At 40.9% G+C, this 18,111-nt stretch overlaps 1 protein-coding gene across 3 annotated transcripts in view; it reads right to left on the bottom strand.

The window, feature by feature from the left end:
* Window positions 1-4,209: 4,209 nt before the first annotated feature.
* SNCAIP (synuclein alpha interacting protein) overlaps window positions 4,210-18,111 on the bottom strand; it is a 142,864-nt gene continuing 128,962 nt past the window's right edge. For 2 of the 3 annotated variants that reach the window (XM_090276621.1, XM_090276622.1), the window contains exons 8-12: window positions 15,489-15,658; window positions 11,955-12,047; window positions 10,327-11,395; window positions 8,998-9,068; window positions 4,210-4,810 (exon numbers count right to left, since the gene is read on the bottom strand). In XM_090276621.1, coding sequence (XP_090132747.1) covers window positions 4,726-4,810; window positions 8,998-9,068; window positions 10,327-11,395; window positions 11,955-12,047; window positions 15,489-15,658 — 1,488 coding nt within the window. In that variant the 3' untranslated portion in view covers window positions 4,210-4,725. The remainder of the gene's footprint in view (window positions 4,811-8,997; window positions 9,069-10,326; window positions 11,396-11,954; window positions 12,048-15,488; window positions 15,659-18,111) is intronic. The other variant, XM_090276623.1, reaches the window with a different exon arrangement.

The following is an 18,111-nucleotide window of genomic DNA, read 5'->3' as shown; positions in this document are numbered from 1 at the left end:
AAACATAATTCTCAAATTTACTTGAAGATACCCTTTGAGAGTCTTACCCCCATGCCCATCTCTATGAGGTATATCTAGAATTTTCTTATAAGGAAAATCTTGATACTAATATTTTATGAGAATAAGTAACTGGAATTCAATCCATTCAAAGTAGTGAAGTTTTAGTATCTTGTTATCTTTCCTAAGAAACATTCTTATTTTGATGTGTTGAACTTTGGCAATACAAGTCCCTTTAGTAATACAACAAAAGCGAGTCTTTAAAAGATGCTGACAGATGTTACGATAGTTTTTTACGGTGGAGTGGTTTCCTGCTCTGCAACATGTAATTAGGCATGCAGATAGAACTTGACTCATTTTACTGGCCCAACGGGAGGGAATTGGGGCAGGGGCCGCAAAGCTCTGCTTACTAAAAGGAAATACACTCTATAACATGGAAATGTCTTGATTTCTACAAAGAATTAAGAATTTTTGTTTTCATTTTTTAAAAATCTGCATAAAACTAAGTTTGTGGTAAGGAAAACATTATTTCTATGAATTTAAAAATTTTTTAAATTTTTAAAAAATTATATTTTACTGTTTATCCTATTACATTTGTCTCAATTTTCCCCCTTTGTGCCCTCCACCCAGATCCCCCACCCCCGACTACCTCAGGCAATCCTCATACCATTGTCCATGCCTATGGATCATGCATATATGTTTTTTGGCTACTGTATTTCTTATGCTGTACTGTACATCCCCATGACTATTTGTACTTCTTAATCCCTTCACCTTTTTCTCTCGTACCCCTGCCTCCCATCCCATCTGGCAACCATGAAAATATTCTTCGTATCTATGATTCTGTTTCTGTTCTTCTTGTTTGCTTATTTTGTATTTTAGATTCAATTGTTGATAGATATGTATTTATTGCCATTTTATTGTTCATATTTTTTATCTTCTTTTTCTTAAATAAGTCCCTTTAACATTTCATATAATAATGACTTGGTGATGATTAACTCCTTTAGGTTTTTCTTGTCTGGGAAGATCTTTATCTGCCCTTCGATTCTAAGTGATGGCTTTTCTGGGTACAGTAATTTTGGTTGTAGGTTCTTGTTTTTCATGACTTTGAGTATTTCTTGCCAATCCCTTCTAGTCTGCAAAGTTTCTTCTGGAAATCAGCTGAAAGTTTTATGGGAGCTCCCTTGTAGATAACTAACTGCTTTTCCCTCGCTGCTTTTAAGACTTTCTCTTTGTCTTTAATAGTTGGCATTTTAATTATAATGTCTTGGTGTGGGCCTCCTTGGGTTCATCTTGTTTGGGACTCTGCATTTCCTGGACTTGTATATCTATTTCCTCCACCAAGACAGGAAAGTTTTCTTTCATTATTTTTTTCAAAGAGGTTTTCAATTTCTTGCCCTCCACTGAGCGTGTTGGTTCTGGGGCTCCCCGGGAGATGCAGGCCAAGGTTGCCTACTGCCTGTGTTCAGTATTGGGCCATCTGGCATAAGTTGCAAAGCAATATGCAGATGGCTGCTTCTTGTACAGAGCTTGGAGGTGCCCTAGTGAGGCCAAGCTGTGAACCAAGGTCAGCTGCTGCTAGTGCCTGGTCTGGGACCATTTAGAGAGAGAGATATGGGATTCACTGAAGCCAGATGGTGCTTGTTTGAGAGAATTTAGGAAAATCTGAAGCATAAGCCAAGTCAAGGCATTTGTGTGGAAAAGCCACTGGGAACAGCTTTGGTGGGCCTGAGAGTTGGGTTGAACAGAGCCTCAGTGAATCACCAGGGTGAGGCAAACAGTGTGAGCCACGTTGATGGAGTCTCAGATATGGCACCCTCTTGTCAGCTCTGTGGGGGGAGGGCTCATCAGAGGAACAATGGCCTCAGCCAGCCATTCTATCTGAGAGAAAGTTGTCCCCTAGCTCTGATGCCAGACACTATAGTTCCTCCTCATATGTCTCTGATGCCTTTCAGGCTGATGCACCAGTGCTGTAGCTCAGAGGGAGTGAGTCTGTGTGTTTGTGTGTGGGCCATTAAAGAGGAATTGCCTGGAAACCTAGCAGTTTCTATCTTCCACGACTTCAATCCCCACTGGTTTTTACAGCCAGAAGTTATGGGGACTTATCTTCCTGGCACTGGGACACTTGGCTGGGGGCCTGTGGTAGGGCTGGGGCCCCTTGCTCTTAAGACATCCTCCTGGTTTTTATCTGCCACATGAGTGTGGAACTAGCCCGTTCTGCATCTCTGCCCCTCCTACCTGCCTCAATGCAGTTTCTTTTTTAATTCTGTAGTTATAAGACTTGCATTCAGCTCAATTTCTGGAAGTTCTGAATAACGGTTTTCTGAGGTTGTAATTTTGATGTGGTTGTGTGAGTAAGCAAGCCGTGTTTACCTATGCCAGTATCTTAGCTTTCTCCTCAGTTTCTATGAATTTCAAGCAAACAATTTATCCATTTTATAAGGAACTTGAATAGTAAAGCTATTACTCATGTAGGACTTAAGGACCAGCATTATGTTTAATGATGTCCTAGCAAATCATTACACATACAATGCATTGTCTCACAGTCTGGCTCATCTGAATCTGCTCAACTTTCCTATTTTACCTGTAAAAAAAATTCCTTACTTTGTAATGTGGTATTTAAAATGCTAGTGTTAATAATCAAATAGCCAGTCTTTTGTAGGTCAAGGTAGTATCTCTTTCAAATTCTAGAAATTTTCTTTGCTATATTTAATTGGGAACTCTGTGTCCGGTTTATAAAATCTGTAGGACATCCAGACCAACTTCAAGTTTAGAAACAGTAAGAACAAAACTGGGGCCTCTGGGGGAGAGAGCACTCTCTGGGTCTCCCTCCTTCACAGGATCCCTTCTAGCACTAAGTCCCGAAGGTTGGCTCATGTGGGATTCTAGCATCACCTCCTCTGCATCAAGCAGAAAATACAGGAATTTATATTTCATGTGTGCTTGCCATATATTCTCTGTTAGAAGCTCAAGCACTAGAATAGAGCAGAGAAATGTGAGGAAATGATCAAAGGGGGCACATGAGGTCAAGAGGCCAAAATCAGAACAGAGAATCTCATTTGAGGAAAAGGCTATGTAGGCTATGTGGGAAGCCCAGAACCACACATGGAACCAGGTTTTAACAACAGAAACTCACAGGACAAAGACAGAGCAAACTGGCTGAAATTAATAGCATGTTGCTCTATAAGTTGGAAGGAACCTACCTTCTAGATGTGTATATAGACCAGTCTCACCCTTGCCCAGATATATCAAGTAGGCAGTATGTCCTTTGCCCATGACCAAATAGTTGTCCAGAAGTAGAGCCAAGACCACAGTTCATGTTTCCTGTGTGATAGTCCAGTGTGCAATGCACTGAAGAGACAAGATAGTTCAGAACAGATGGCTAAAGTGCAATGGAGATAATGAGAAAGTGCATACCAAAGCCAAGTCTTCCATTTACCTCAGACATGGGAATTAAACTTTCTAAAGTTTAATTTTCTAATCTATAAAGTGGGAATAATCTTCACATAAGTGAGGCTGGTGCATAAAAGTCACTTTAATATTAGCTCCTTCTTCTATATATACCTCATTGAATCTCATCAAGCCCAAGTTTTTCAGATGACCCACATGTGCAAAATTGCCTCCTAATTGGTACCTTGGCCTATTTTGCCCTCGAGCATACAGAATAGCCCATATTTGACTGCAGCAACATTGCCAGTAACTGTTAATAGCATACAGTACTCTGTCCTACTGGTAGGAGTGTACTGTACTTTCTTACTAAAATTTGACAGGTCTCTTATAGGCAGGCTCTGCCAACATTTTGAAAATAAAACTTTTGAAATTTTCAACAGAAATATATTTTTACATGATAGAATGAAACCTCATGGAACTTACTGCTTACATGGATTAAAAAGGCTATATCAATAGAGCCGTCATAAACTCAGGCTCCACTTTGTCTCTTAAAGGGATTAGACAGGCCTCAGAATGTGCTAGAGACAGAAAAAAAAATGACCAAAGAAGGGGCAAAACCCTTAGTTGTTATTAGTATTTTCTCATGTCAACACTGCAATTTGAAAAGACAGAGGAATTGACTTATTTTATATACTTGTCTGATCCTTTAGTACTTAATGAAAACTAGAATGTTTTATTTGATCCCTGCGGGAAAACAGCTAAACTGGGCAGTTTGTTCCTGAAATAAAATAGCAGCTATCAAAATACTCTCAAAGTCCCTTAGAATTCAGAACATCACAGATTTATTAGAAAGTAGGTGTCCCAAACTTATAGGTGGCTGTTAACATTGTTTTATTTCCTTTATACAAAAAGTAGAAAGGACAGAAAAACACTCTTGATAGAAAACAATACCACTGGCCTGGTCTCACTGAGATGCCAAGCCAACACTGCCCATATTATGGGGAAAGGAAAGTTCAATCAACACTGGCAAACACTCATGCAATCGATGAAATACAAAACGGCATCAGATGCTTGGGGACTGTTCTGTGGGTAGGCTGAACCAGTACAATATAGAAAACATACGTTTGCTCGGTCATGCTTTTAAACATCTCTTTAAAGACAAGGTATATATACAAGTATCACCCAAAAATGTGGCTTATATAGTCAACTACTATAAATTTAAGGCATCCTGATATTCTGCTGGTGAGGCATTGTTCTCATGGTTCTATTTCCACAGAGGATAGTCCAGAAATCTCCAGAGGTGTCCAAAGGGCAGCGATGAAAGATAATTAAAAAAATGATTTACAAGAAGAGTTCTTTTGATTCTGGCTCAGCAATGTGCTTTATGCTGTAGGATTTCTTCATTTTTCTATTGATGTCATTATGCCTAAGCAGAAGAGAAACCACGAGGCCAAAATTAGATAAAACTATGGTCAAGTTACAAGACAATACCACTTAACAGTTCACCCCAAATGGAAATTATCCTCACACAAACCACACTGAAGAACACTTCATTCCAGTAGGCAAATTATTCTGTTTTCATATAAACCACTCTTTGAAAAATAAAAGAATCATGCCACATTTTAATTCTCAATTGAAATTGCTGATTGGAATCCAGGCAAAATTCTGTAGTCAAGTGAATTTTATCACAGTCAAACAAAATGGAAAGTATAGTACTGCTGGTCTAGTGGAAACAAATGATATTTCTATTTTATTTACATGAACTCACTGGTGACCCCTCTTATTCTCTAATAAGTTTAATAGCTATTAATAGTTTTAAAAGATGTTTATTAATAGTTTAAAGAAGATGCTTTTTCTTTGGGTGTGCGATTACTGAGTAGTACATGTTAGAAGACCACAAGTATGAACAATAATGCTGTTTTTCCCTTACTTGATACCTAGTTAAGCTTGTGGCAAGAAGCACAAGCTCAAATCTTGCAACAGTTGTTTTGTTTTGTTTTTAAGTGAATTTCTCTTTGGGTACATGCATTCATTTTCATGGGATATCAGTCCCATTCCGGGTATAAAACCTTCCAGAGAGAACCTATCTCCTGGGTTGAGCAAGCCTCCATATTACTAAATTCCTTCCTGTTGCTACCCAGACAAAAGCAAACGGTTTCTGGTGATGGTACTTGCCAGCATGAGGACATATCTGGACAGAGAACCCCGGGTATGGTGTGATGGCCTCAAAGGCATACTCCCTTACAAAGACCATCTAGTCTATTCTTAGTGTTTTAATAAATATTGATTATTGTCACAATCTGAAAGTTTAATTTTTAATTTCATTTATTCCTCTGAATTAAACTTTGGAGAGTTGTCCATGGCCAAGAAAGGGAGAAGATGAAAGAAAATCCCATTTGCGTACTGGTGGGGGTGGGACACCCTGAACTCTGATCTCCTATTGGGCACAGCAGAGAACCACTGCCACATGCTCAGGCCAAACAGGTCACTCTCTTTGAAGCGGTTGTTGAACAACCTTGCTATCTATGTAAAATACCTGATGCCAGCTCTTGGCTCCAGATGGATAATTCCAAGTATGGCTAATTCCTCTGCAGTAAAACCCACACCGGTAGCATTCATTGTTTTGTGTCTTTTTACGGAGTCTATTCTCGTGTTGGTCCTCGGGTTAGGGGTTTCCTGATGCTAACCCCTCAGGCCACAGTGCCACCGTGTTCGGGGAGGGTGTGACTGTTGGTGACCTGGGGTTAATGCCCTCTGCTCGTCAGTACCTGCTACAGATCTCAGACAGACTTAAACTCTGGGAAATGAATGTCTTACTGACATTTCAAAACAAGTAATTGCAAACAAATAACTCAAAACCAATTTGTCTTTTATAAGAGAAAGTGAAGATAAATCTGATTGTTATAAACAAAGTCATCCTCTGCAGTTGAAACACACTGGGAAAGCTGTTCAAAGTAATAGAGCTGAATCTAATTTTAAAAGGCATTGAAAAGAAATTTAGATTCTTTCTATCAAGCTGTGACCAATTTAGAAAAATAAAGAGCAAATAAAACCCCCTTACAGAGCTGACAGTCTATAAAATGTTGTATTTATTGCCCCCATTTTTCACTTACCAGGAAAATTAAAATTGCCTTAGGAACTGAAGTGCGGTTCCAGTGTATGGCTGGAACCAGGGTCCACTGCCTCCATTTTTCTCCCAGGGCTGTGCCCATTCAGTGGCATAATGTTTGGAGCCAACTCGAACCCACGGACTGCCATTGGTTTCCAAAGTTATAGGATCCTGGGCTATCTCTGTTACCTGAGAGGAGCCATTCGGCCTTCCAATTCTTGGGACAAGATGTGAAACTATCACTGAGAGATGAACACTTGGGTTCCTTTCCTTCTTCTATATTTCTATGGGATGCTTTCTCTGTGTGTGTCATAGGCCAAATGAAGAAGGCACTAGTCAACCTGGTGTTTTTCACGCCCATGTTCCCATTCTAGTTTTAATTTCTCTGAGGAATCCTTATTTCAACTAGAGTTAGCCATTCTTACCTTATCGAAGGAGTGAACTGGGCTGGTGCTCTTTGCCTCTGAGTGACTATGAGTGAATCAGTGAAACCTTCCCTCCCTAGCATGAACAAGTAGTGGGTTTTCACTTTCTATGGAACACATGTCAAACTAAAAGCATAGTCAAGTACAGGTTAATGTATAAGATAGTGAGGGGAGTGGCCAGTATGCTTATTTAAATAACCAAATATTTTTATTTTGGGGTTTCTTTTTATCACTAAAATCAAACTTGGTTAATACAAAAAGCCCGTGAGTCTGACAGGTTCAAAACTGAGCCTTCAGAAGGCTTGTTTCTTAAATTAAGTAGGAAAGTGTTATCCTCATGTCAGATAGCCAAGTGGCCTCATAACCTCATGTTGTGCTCTTGTTTTTGTAATCTTATTATAGTAGATTGTCCAGCTTCATTCCCTTGCTTATAAAGACAGGATAAAATATATCTGGTGGGAGAATCTACTGTGACGCTAACTGTCTTTATTCTAGGTGCTGTAGAAGCCAGGAAGAAATGAGAGATCCTCCCCATCTCCCTTTCCCAAGAGTTTGCCAGTCTTTGCACTTCATTCCCTCAGGGTATCATTGGTGACTTCTGCTTAAGGACAAAAACAGAATTTTCTAGGCAACAGAAGGCACACCCAACCTAAGATGTGGGGACAGAGAAGGGTATTTGGGTGGGGAAGGTAGGTTGGGAAAAGCAGCAGTGGGCCAATGCCAATGTCTGCGGAGGGAGCAGGCCTGTTTTTTCTGTTTTCTCCCCACCCCAGGCATTGGGCTGTCAGCATTGGCCAAGGTTCCCTGCGCCCGTGTGGCCAAAGTGGCCTGACTTGGGCAACATGTGAGCCTGACCCAAGCAGAACTCTGGTGACCAGTAAATACTGAACATTCAAGGCACTTCCTTCAATTTACTGAATTAATGAGACCCCTAGGGGCACCTTCTAAAATGACTGCAATTTACTTTTCCTCTAGCCTGAGTAGAGACTTGGAGCAGATTAAATTTGATTTAGAGGGAAAACAAAGGAGAGTAACATTTCTCATGCTTTAGTATTCTGAACCAAAATTCATACCCACAACACATACAATCATATTTATGTACACACACACACACACACACACACATTCACACAAACATTCTGGAGCATTTTGGAAGACAGCTAAAAGGTATGTCAAATTTTTAGTTTCAATTAAATAACTGAAATGAAACATTAAATTAAACTTAAATGATTCACTTTACTTTAAATGATTTAAAAGTGATAGTCTCCTTTTAAAATGGGCTTGGCTTTAACTCCTCTGAAATAAAGCAGTAAGAGGCAGGAACTGCATTAATGCCCCCTCCACTTCCCTCCTTTTCCTCCTCCAGGTTCTGCCCTGTCAGGAGGTGGTGCATGTTCCCCCAGAGATGAAAGAAAGCTGTGCTACAGAAGGACTTTGCCCAAGCAGGTGTCCTCTGTGACCTCCCACAGGATCCTTTCATGTACACATAGTCTGCACATTTTGAATTGTAAACATCTTGTTTGAGAAAGACCCTTGTTTTGCTGGGTGACTCAGAGACTGGCTTACTGACTGGCTTCGTGGTTCCGAACGCTAAGCTGGAGCAACTTCAGAATGACAGGGCCTGGCTTCTCCCAAGGGCAGCAGAACGGTGATGAAATGAGCTTTCAGTCTGTGATCAACAATGAATGAAAACTTCAGCCCTGCTTCAAAGTTCTGATTCTGATCGGAGGTTGACTAATTCCACCCATGACAGGAAATTTAATTTCTATACTTACTTGGTACTTGACTCCAATAAAACAAAGACTGAAAGCCAAAGTCAACGGGAGACAGAGCATATTTGTGAGCTGAGTAGATTCCTCTGCCCTCTGCGGCTAGAAGAAAGCCCCTCCTGGAGGGCACTTGCTCCCTTTCATAGGGCCAGTTACAAGCCTGCCTGGTCTTTTGTGGGGGAGAGTTGTAAGTTTCTTCTTCCTTGGTGTCAGCCCTGTTAACGGTGCTGCAGCACCATGATTTAAAAGGTCATGCAATTCAAAGCGAAGGCAGGGCAGTGCGGTGCAACATGTCCCCTACGCCACGTACCGTACACAGTTACGCAGAGGCTCTTCAATCAGCGTGTAAGAGGGAAGGTTGATGCAGCTGCTGGCCATCTCCTAGAGGTGCAATTAAAAATAGTCTGAAAACATGCAGCAAGCTCAGCGCATGCACAAGTCTTGATTAACAGGAGGCATGCAGGAGACAGATTAGACTAAGACAGAAGCTTTGTACATGCATTAACGAGTGTGGGGAACTGCTGAGATAATTCTTGTATTCCTGAGCAAGAGAACCCATTAAGTTACTTGGAATAGCTTTATCTAAGCAATGTAAGTTTGGACATATTTAACCCCAATGTTCTGGTGTTTGGGGCACAAGTGGGACTTTTCTAGCTGAAACAAATAGAACTAAGGTCCTTTATAACAAAGACAATTCACAGTGGAAATCAAGTGGTGTTCATTTAATTAGAGATATTAACTAAAACTTCATTTTGGTATTGCAAAAAGAATTCAACAGTTCTTAGACCTTGCTGGAATTTGACCTTGAATCCAAAAATAAATTATGTGGGTGTGACTCCCTAGATTGCATGATGGGTATTCTGGGACCTTCCAGTCCTCAGAGTTTTGCACTTCAGCTGCTACACCATCTTTGATGGCGTGGCAGGCACAGAGCATGCAGGGGACACTGTCTCAAAAGATGTTATTTCTTATTCATTGGATTTAAACCACAGATTATAGTGCCTGGTTTTCCAATAAGTGCAATTATAAAATGTACTTCCTGGCACACTCTGCCATCCCCTAAGTACTGGCAAGCACTTCAGACTGCTCTAGCTTCCTGGTCAACACTTAGGGGCCTGCATCATACAATGCCAATGTGGAGGTCTCAGTGGTGTATTTATTTCAAAGATCATCCCAGAGTTGAATAGTTAAGTCTTCAGAAACAGAGTTTCTATTTATGTGCTCTTTAATTGGGCTTGAGAATAAACTACCCAGTCACACAAGGAAAATAAACTCTTCCCAAGGTAGAATCCATGCCAAAGAAGGGCCTGATTTCACATTGACTGAGGGTCTAATCTTATGGAAATGCCTCCCAGTCAAGGACTTCTAATACTCAAGGATCAAACTATTATGGAAACCTAGTTACCAGAATATAATTTCCTGTGATTTATTTAATCTTCCTCTCAGAGTATTTTCCAGATAAACAGAAAAAGGTATGTACAGTAACATATCTCATTAGAAACGCATAAATTTGGCTTTCCACGCATTCCTTTAGAATTCTTCTGGAGATGACCTCACGATGGCAAAGGTCAACAATCTGTAGTGCTAAGAGTGACATGATTCAAAGGAAAAAAACAGATCACCTCCAAATAGCACTCACCGCCTTATTCTTTCCTTTGCTAGCAGAGCTCAGGGGATTTCCCTTGGCTTCAGCTGTCTTTCTTCCAAGTGAGGTCAAGGGCAGTGTGGAGGTCTTCAGCTGGCTCACGGCCTGATAGTTATTATTATTGTTCTGGTTGCCACTTAGCGTCTCCATGATGGATCGGAAGGTTCCGAAAGGCCTTTTTAGTTGATCCCCTGATTCATTGCTCGTGGAGGTCCGCTGGGGGGTCCTGCTCTTATCTCTGTCCTTCTCTCCATTTGTTTCAAGGCTAGTTTGCTCCATCTGTACCACAGGCTCCTCAAAGGTAACTCTGAGTTTCAAGTTCTGAGATGTCCGGCGCTTGGAAGACGGAGACTTGAGGGCGCTCTTGGGACTCGTGGCCACTTTCTGGGCCACTGTGTTGTCAGGACTGGGCTGAGTGGGGTCTCCAGAGGGCTGGTTTGGGGGAGTGGTCCCTGAGCCTGGACTCTGGGATTCCAAGTCGGGTTCGCTGCTCTCTGAGGTGGGCGATGGGCTATGGCCATCCAGGGATTTGGAGGCCTTGATACTGAAAGGAAACCTGCGTCCTGAAGCCAAGGTATGTTTCTTTATCATCAAATGTAAGCTTTCTGCGCTGTCCATGGTCTCCACGCTTTCGACGATGGGCTGCGGTCTGGGCCGGTCGACCTTTCTCACGGGCGTGCTCTTGGGGTCCTCAGAGTTGTTGGAGTCCGTGTCGGACTCACTCAGTGACCGCTGCATCAGCTGCCTCAGCCTGGCAATCTTCAGCTCCCTCTTCTCCAGAGGGATCTTTCTTGAATTTCTAGAGGAAGCTTGAGTATCCTGAAATTCCAAGGACAGCTTTTCCTGGGTGCAGACATTCTCTGAGATATCTTTCCCCAATAACTGGCGAAGGATTTTATCAGAATCGTCATCTTTTGCTTTAGCCCTAGTCCGGCTGGATGCTGACAGGCTTCCAAGGACCTGCATTCCCTCTTGGACTCCAGGTTTGCTTTTAGCTACAGACTCATCATCTGTATCCGGGGATTTCCACTGGGACTTTCTGGTAGCTGGGGAGGATGGTGAACTGAAAAAAGGACAAAGAACACATGAGATGATTTCCTACTGGGTTAAAACGACTTGGCCACATATCACAGCATGACCTTTACTGCTACTAGTAACTTACAAATCAGTAAGATTGGAATAAGAATAATCACTTAATATCTGTTGAAAGCAAGCATAACCAAAGTATAGAATGCCTCATGCTTTTCATTATGACTAAATTTGTTTACTATTTTTTACTGTTTATATATCAATTTTGCACAAATTTTCTCAATTAATTCCATCTTCAACCATCTTATGAACCTACATATCAGTATTCCCATTTTATAGATGAAGAAATGAAAGACTGAAAAAGTGACTTGTTTATAGTCCTGGAACGATGAAATGGCAGAGCCAGAGATCAGTCCAGGTGACCTGACCTGAGGTCCAGTGCCTTTTGCCCATAATACCTCATTTTTATCCCTGTTCATAAAGATAAAATATGTTGTTGTCATCTTCTTAAAAGACATTAAAATAAAGTCCAAAAGAAGGCTCTGAGATTTAAGAGACTTAATAACTCTAACCACCAATGCTCCTGGAATTACCTGGGAGAAGAAAAGAGTGACTTGCCCTCGGATTTCTGGGCTTCTAGAAGTTGTTGGAGTTGGTTCTGTAGCGTGACGCGTTCCACTGTCTGCCTGAGAAACACAAACCAAGACAATAAGCTCTCTGGTACATAGCTCCCACTATAAATTATTAGGTATATATATTTTCACAATAATTTACAAAAAGTTGCAATAAATCCAAAAGTATCACAAATGTGCATAATCTTCATTCTTACAGTTCAGGAATTTTCTAAGGATACAATCAAAAGCACCCAAAATGGATATAAATTTATTATTCATACCGTGATAAACTGTAAGTAACCTAAATGTTCATCAATAAGACTGAGTAAATAATTAATAATTATTTCTATCAATATAAAGGGAGCTATTAAAATGACAACATACTTGAATATTTATTTATTTAAACTTTAGAAAGTTTCCCATATAAAGTGTACTTTCCTTTCCTTAAGTAAAAGGGCACGTGACAAAATACTGTGTACGGTAGCATCTCATTTTTAAGAAAAATCTCTCTCTCTCTCTCTGTCTCTGTCTCCAAATAAGGGCATTCTGAGGTACTAGGGGTTAGGACTCCAACATATTATTTTTTTTTGAGGAGGATCACAATTCAAACCATAATACCTAGGCTTGTAGATTAGAATTTCTAACAGAACTGAAGGGTGCTGTGTCTAAATAGTAGCTATGTTTATTAACTAGAAGTGGTAAAGTTATTCTGACAGGCTAAAGCACTCATGAGTCTCTCATGCAGAATTTTGGACTGGAAAAACTAGTATTTTCCACCCTTCTTCCTGCCCTGGAACCCGCAGGTACAGTGTGCTATGGTGATACAAAGTGGGCTTCTCTGTTCATTTCTAGTTTTGCCAGCCTCACAGAGGCACATGTTAAGTAAAGGACTAGCATTTGCATGTAACCCCTCATATTTTACCTTGTTATTGGCCTAACTACAACTGTCTACAGCATTCAGCTTGGGCCACACTGGAAGAACTGTTGTCTATTAGCATGTACGTGTATTTTATCTCAGGACCATCAAGAGAAAGAGCAGCCAAGCCCCTGACCAATAAAATAGCCATTATAGTTCTTGAAAGCCTCTCAAACTCTGTGGTACAGAGACTGAGGAGACTGTTTTGTGATCTTTTCACTGAGCATGACCCTTTAGAAAAAACATTCTATTAGATCATTTAAAATTTCCTCTTGACGGATATGTCTCCACACTACTGGGGGAAGTGGGCATTGGTACCACATAGTCGGAAGGATTTTAGGCTACATCTATCTGCCTTTCAAATATGTGTGCCTTTTGTTCTAGCATTTCCTTTCTAGGAACTTATTTGTAGAAATACCTACACATGTACAAAATGATGTGTGTATAAGTATGTTTGCTGGGGGAAGATAACTTAGTGAGTTATGAATTGATGTGCATTTCCCCTTCAATTACATCCAGCCCTTCAAGCTCACTGAGCTCACCTGCCCCAGGGGGGTTCTGTGTAACTGGGTTAAGAATGCTTGAAGGGAACTTTAATATTTTTAAATATTATTTTCACACTTTCTCTGTTAAAAGCCCAACCTTATTCAAGATAGTATTCCATATACTGACAGGGAATGGGGTGGGGGTGGAGGTGCAGAGACTTGTACCTCTAAGGTAAGAAAGTAGAAATAAAGAGATCAAGGTTTCCCCAAGCATACAGAAGAGTCAGAGGGTCCACGGCCTTGTGGTTGTGTGAATGACATTTGTAATCAGTTAGGGCTTTCTACCCAGCACAGGTCTTTGTTCAAAATGAAAATAAAAAAATATATACAGTAGTCCCTCTCTATATCGCAGTTCACTTATCGTGGCCTCACTGTATCATGGGATTTTAAAAAATATTATATTTAATTATTTATCGCGGATTTTTCTCTATATCACAGGATTTTGCGGTACTGTATACGTATGTTGTTAAAGTTACGTAGGTTTAAGAGCATAGAATATGTTTAAGAACATAAGTAGTGTTTATAAAAGTGTGGAAAAGGTTAATAATGGAGTGGGAAAGGTTAATAAGGGACTGGTAACGGTTTATAAGTGTGTGGGAAGGGTTTATAAAGCCTTAAAATATATATAAATACTAAAATAAATGTAAGGTTCCTACTTCACGGGTTTTCACCTATCGTGGGGGGGGGGGGGTGTCTAGAACGTAATACCTGCGATAAGTGAGGGAATACTGTATATATATTTTTTAATTTAAAAGATTTCATAATTTTCCTTTAAAATTTAATTTTTAAGGTTTATCCTCCTCCTCTGTCAATATTGCATCAAATATTGATTCCGATTTTTGTGATTCTCTCCCCATTATAACTCTAATTTGTTGTTTTCCAAGGGCTGATGACCTTGGTCTCAGGTGGGTGCCAGCTTCTTCATCTTTCAATCCACCAAAGACCTACCTCTTCTCCAGTCCCTCTTTCTTCAAGCATTTCCTGACAGCCTCCAAGAAACGCTTTCCTCACAGCTAGATACACAGTGTGTATCAGTTTAATAATTTCATGGAGAAAAGAACTGACCTTAGCTAGACAGAGTGTTTTAAGTAACATGATGCTAATGAATAAGATTTTATGTCCTGAGGATTGATGAATTATCTGATTTCTTATAATAATTTACTGGTGATGGTTACCAGGTTAACTGTCTATAATTTCCCAACCATATATTTTTCTTTTTAGGAAAACTGAGAAATTGACCCACCCCTAGAGTTTTCTCTCTCATGTGCTTTATGATTTCCTAGAATATTAAGGTCAGAAGTTCGGGACTGATGCCCATGTGTGCTTTCCACACCTGGTATGTAATCTGGCCCTGAGATGGGAACACAGAGAGAAAGGCTCTCCCTTTGTCCACTGTAGCTTAAATTTCCTGCTTAGAAAGCTTGCTTTCCATTTTTCTTGTTTGTTTAATATCATTTTGCTTCTGCAGAGATGGCATCTTCAGCATGAACACTGGCTGTCAGGATTTGGGAGGGAGGAAGAAAAGCAGATGAGGAGAATGCAAGGAAGTCCTCGTATACAGCATTCCCTCACTTATCACGGGTATTACGTTCTAGACCCCCACCTCCCGCAACAGGCGAAAATCTGCGAAGTAGGAATCCTACATTTATTTTAGTATTTATATATATTTTAAGGCTTTATAAACCTTTCCCACACACTTATAAACCGTTCCCAGTTCCTTATTAATCTTTCCCACTCCCTTATTAACTTTTTCCACACTTTTATAAACACTACTTATGTTCTTAAACATATTCTACGCTCTTAAACCTACATAACTTTTAACAACATGCATATACAGTACCACAAAATCCCGCAAGATAGCGAAAAATCCGTGATAAATAATAAAATATATTTTTTAAAATCCCGCGATACAGTGAGGCTGCGATAAGTGAACCGCGATACAGAGAGGGACTACTGCAATCTGCACGGGGAGCTTACTAAGGCACCTGGCTGACATCTAAGCACAATGATGATGAGCCAGACTTGGTTCTCAGGGAATGAATGGACACTTACTCCTTTAGCTGCTTGGTTAACTTCACCACCTGAGAGGCCAGGGACATGCAGGTCTCCACCACCACCAGGTACCGGGAGCAAAGGGTGTGCCCATGGCGCTCGGCGCTCTGGGAGGGCTTGTCCCCTGCATGGTTCTGCATGGTGACATTTGCTCCATATTCAACCAAGGTCTGTCAGAAAGTGCAGAGATATGGTGTCATAACAGGGCCTCCTTCTAAACATTACTTTTACATGACTATAATGGAAGGTTGAATGGAACTTTTCCTGTTATTCCAAAACCAGTTACCAGAGCCCACAACAGGCCAGGGTGGGGGCAATGGGTACCATCACATACAAAAAAGAGCCTCTGTCGAGCTTCCAGTAGTCAGTATCAGATACCACCCTTTGGAGTCTACAAAGATGTAGAAGGCCAGTCCTACTACCATTAAGCCCACATCAGTCTCACTCAGAAGGAGGCTGGGAGGGAAGGGTTACTGTCATCCTTGCAGTCCTGTCCCTTATGAGGAGTGCAGGGCAGTGTGTGTGTGACGAGACACCTTGTCCCTTTCAACAGGTGGGCTCATAAAGTTGGGGATGCCTGTAAGGAGGAGAGAGTGGCATTGTGTTTACCTGTTCCTATTTACCTGGGCAACACACTTGATCTGTTGCTGCGCCTAACCTTGATCAAGAATGAAATGGACTGAAATGATATGGCAGAGGCTGGGCAGCAGCCCTAACTCCCACCATGTGCCGGGCAATGATATGTCCTAAAGATTGAGCAGATATTGTACAAGAGAGCTGGGTGTGAGCCTGTTATCACCCCATTAAAAATGGGAGAGTTCTACAGCACCAAGAGGCACTGGATGCAACACAGGTGGAGGGAATTGTATGGGGAAGGAAGGCATAAGGTTGGGGCCACATCTTCCTTGTCAGGTATCAGCGGGGAGGCTCCAGAGGGCCCTCTGTGGACCCCACCCCCAGCACCCATCCGAAGTCAGCACCTGAAGGCTGCCGCAGAGGGCACCAGCAGGAAACCATGGCAGGGCAAAGAAGCAGTGACAACTTTCAGGGAGAGTGCCATGATCTTTCCCAGTCAAGCAAAGAGACAGTAGATTTTTCTCTTCATACCTCCTCTTTGTTTCGATTGGAACCCAGAAGGGAGAGGAGAACAGGAGCTAATGTGGATTGTAAAAAGCTGATCATGCCTCACTCCCCATGCCAAGCCCCTTGAACCATGACTCTAATCTGGGTTGGGGATGAAATTGCTTTGAATCAGAAATAAGACTGACACTTTAAACTGGTTTGGAATAAATGTTAATAGATAAAAGCAAGCAAAATGTTATGGAATCTGGCCAATGTATCACTAGTAGAGGAGAGAGAGATCTGATGGAGCATGGTTAACATCATTAATTAAAAATCATCAAAATCCTTTTGCATTATGCTCTGATGACATTAGATTCCACAAAAAAGCTGTTAACACTAAAACTAATCCACTGCTGCAATCTGACACATTCTTTGACACTATGAACATGAGATTGTAGATCTCTGGATTTTAGTCATAGGTAATGTTTTCCCACAAGTAATACTTGCAATTTTTGAATTCCTAGACTATTTAGACTCAGAGATCATTAAGAAGCTCCATTTTCCTTCCAGTTTATGATCACTCACCATGAAAGGTCAATCTGCCAGAAAGTCATTGCCACCCCCCCACGGGAGTCACGGGGCCACCTGGGCCCTGAGCTCTCTGAGCTCTCCGAGAGACTCAGCGTAAACACACCCTGTGAGTGCTCCCTTGACTCAGCCTCTGCAGTTTTCTTTCCAATGTTTTACAAACTCAGTCCCCTTCTCACCTCATAAGGAACCTCGCTCCCCCCCTCTTCTACTCCGTCTCTTTGTAATTTTTTTTTTTTTAGTCTCACACCCAGTGGACAGACCGGCTTCCAAGATTACCCAAGTTTCCACATCCATGGTATTGAGTGCCAAAAACATCATTTGTGTTAAGTGGAGTGATGAATGTTCTGAAAGGACAGAATGCTTCTCCTCACATACCAAAAAGAAAAATAACTGAAATCTCAAGTAGAATTGGTGATACCAGCTGGTTTTCTTTGGCTTCCCATCATTTATTAGCTGATAAAGAAGTTTATTTCAAATCTATTAAATATTAGAGTGTTTTGTTAAACAGAAAAACAAAGTTTTCCATTTTTATTCAATTATTTTTCTTCCACAAAATACAAAGCTACTCCTTTAATCTTTCTGCAGTTCCTGGTAATAATTTAAATTTATCTCTCTTCTATACTCCAATTTCTCATCACTCTTTTTACAACTTGGTGGCTTAAATTAGAAGTTTTATCCTTTCCCAACAATAGTGGGGAAACTTTTGAACACTTGGAATATTTTCTATCAATTTAGCTCTTTAAAGAGCAGTTGTATGTGGACTGACACTCCAGAGAGCTCTCTTGCTTAAAAAAAAAATCATTATCTCTTGCCTTTTATGTTATAGCTTTCCCATATCTTCTCATGTCATTTCCTGAGTCTCTCTACTTTCCTGAGCAACAGGTTCTCTATCAGATACAGTCTACCTGGCACACAGTAGGACCTCAATAAGGACCTGTTAAATAAATGAGCATATTAATTTTGGAATAAA

Source organism: Furipterus horrens, unplaced genomic scaffold (genome assembly GCF_987537825.1).
Source record: "Furipterus horrens unplaced genomic scaffold, mFurHor1.1.pri manual_scaffold_5, whole genome shotgun sequence".
In the NCBI taxonomy this organism is placed as follows: domain Eukaryota; kingdom Metazoa; phylum Chordata; class Mammalia; order Chiroptera; family Furipteridae; genus Furipterus; species Furipterus horrens.
The sequence above is the reverse complement of the archived record's forward strand: the minus strand, read 5'-3'. Positions and strand labels throughout refer to the sequence as shown.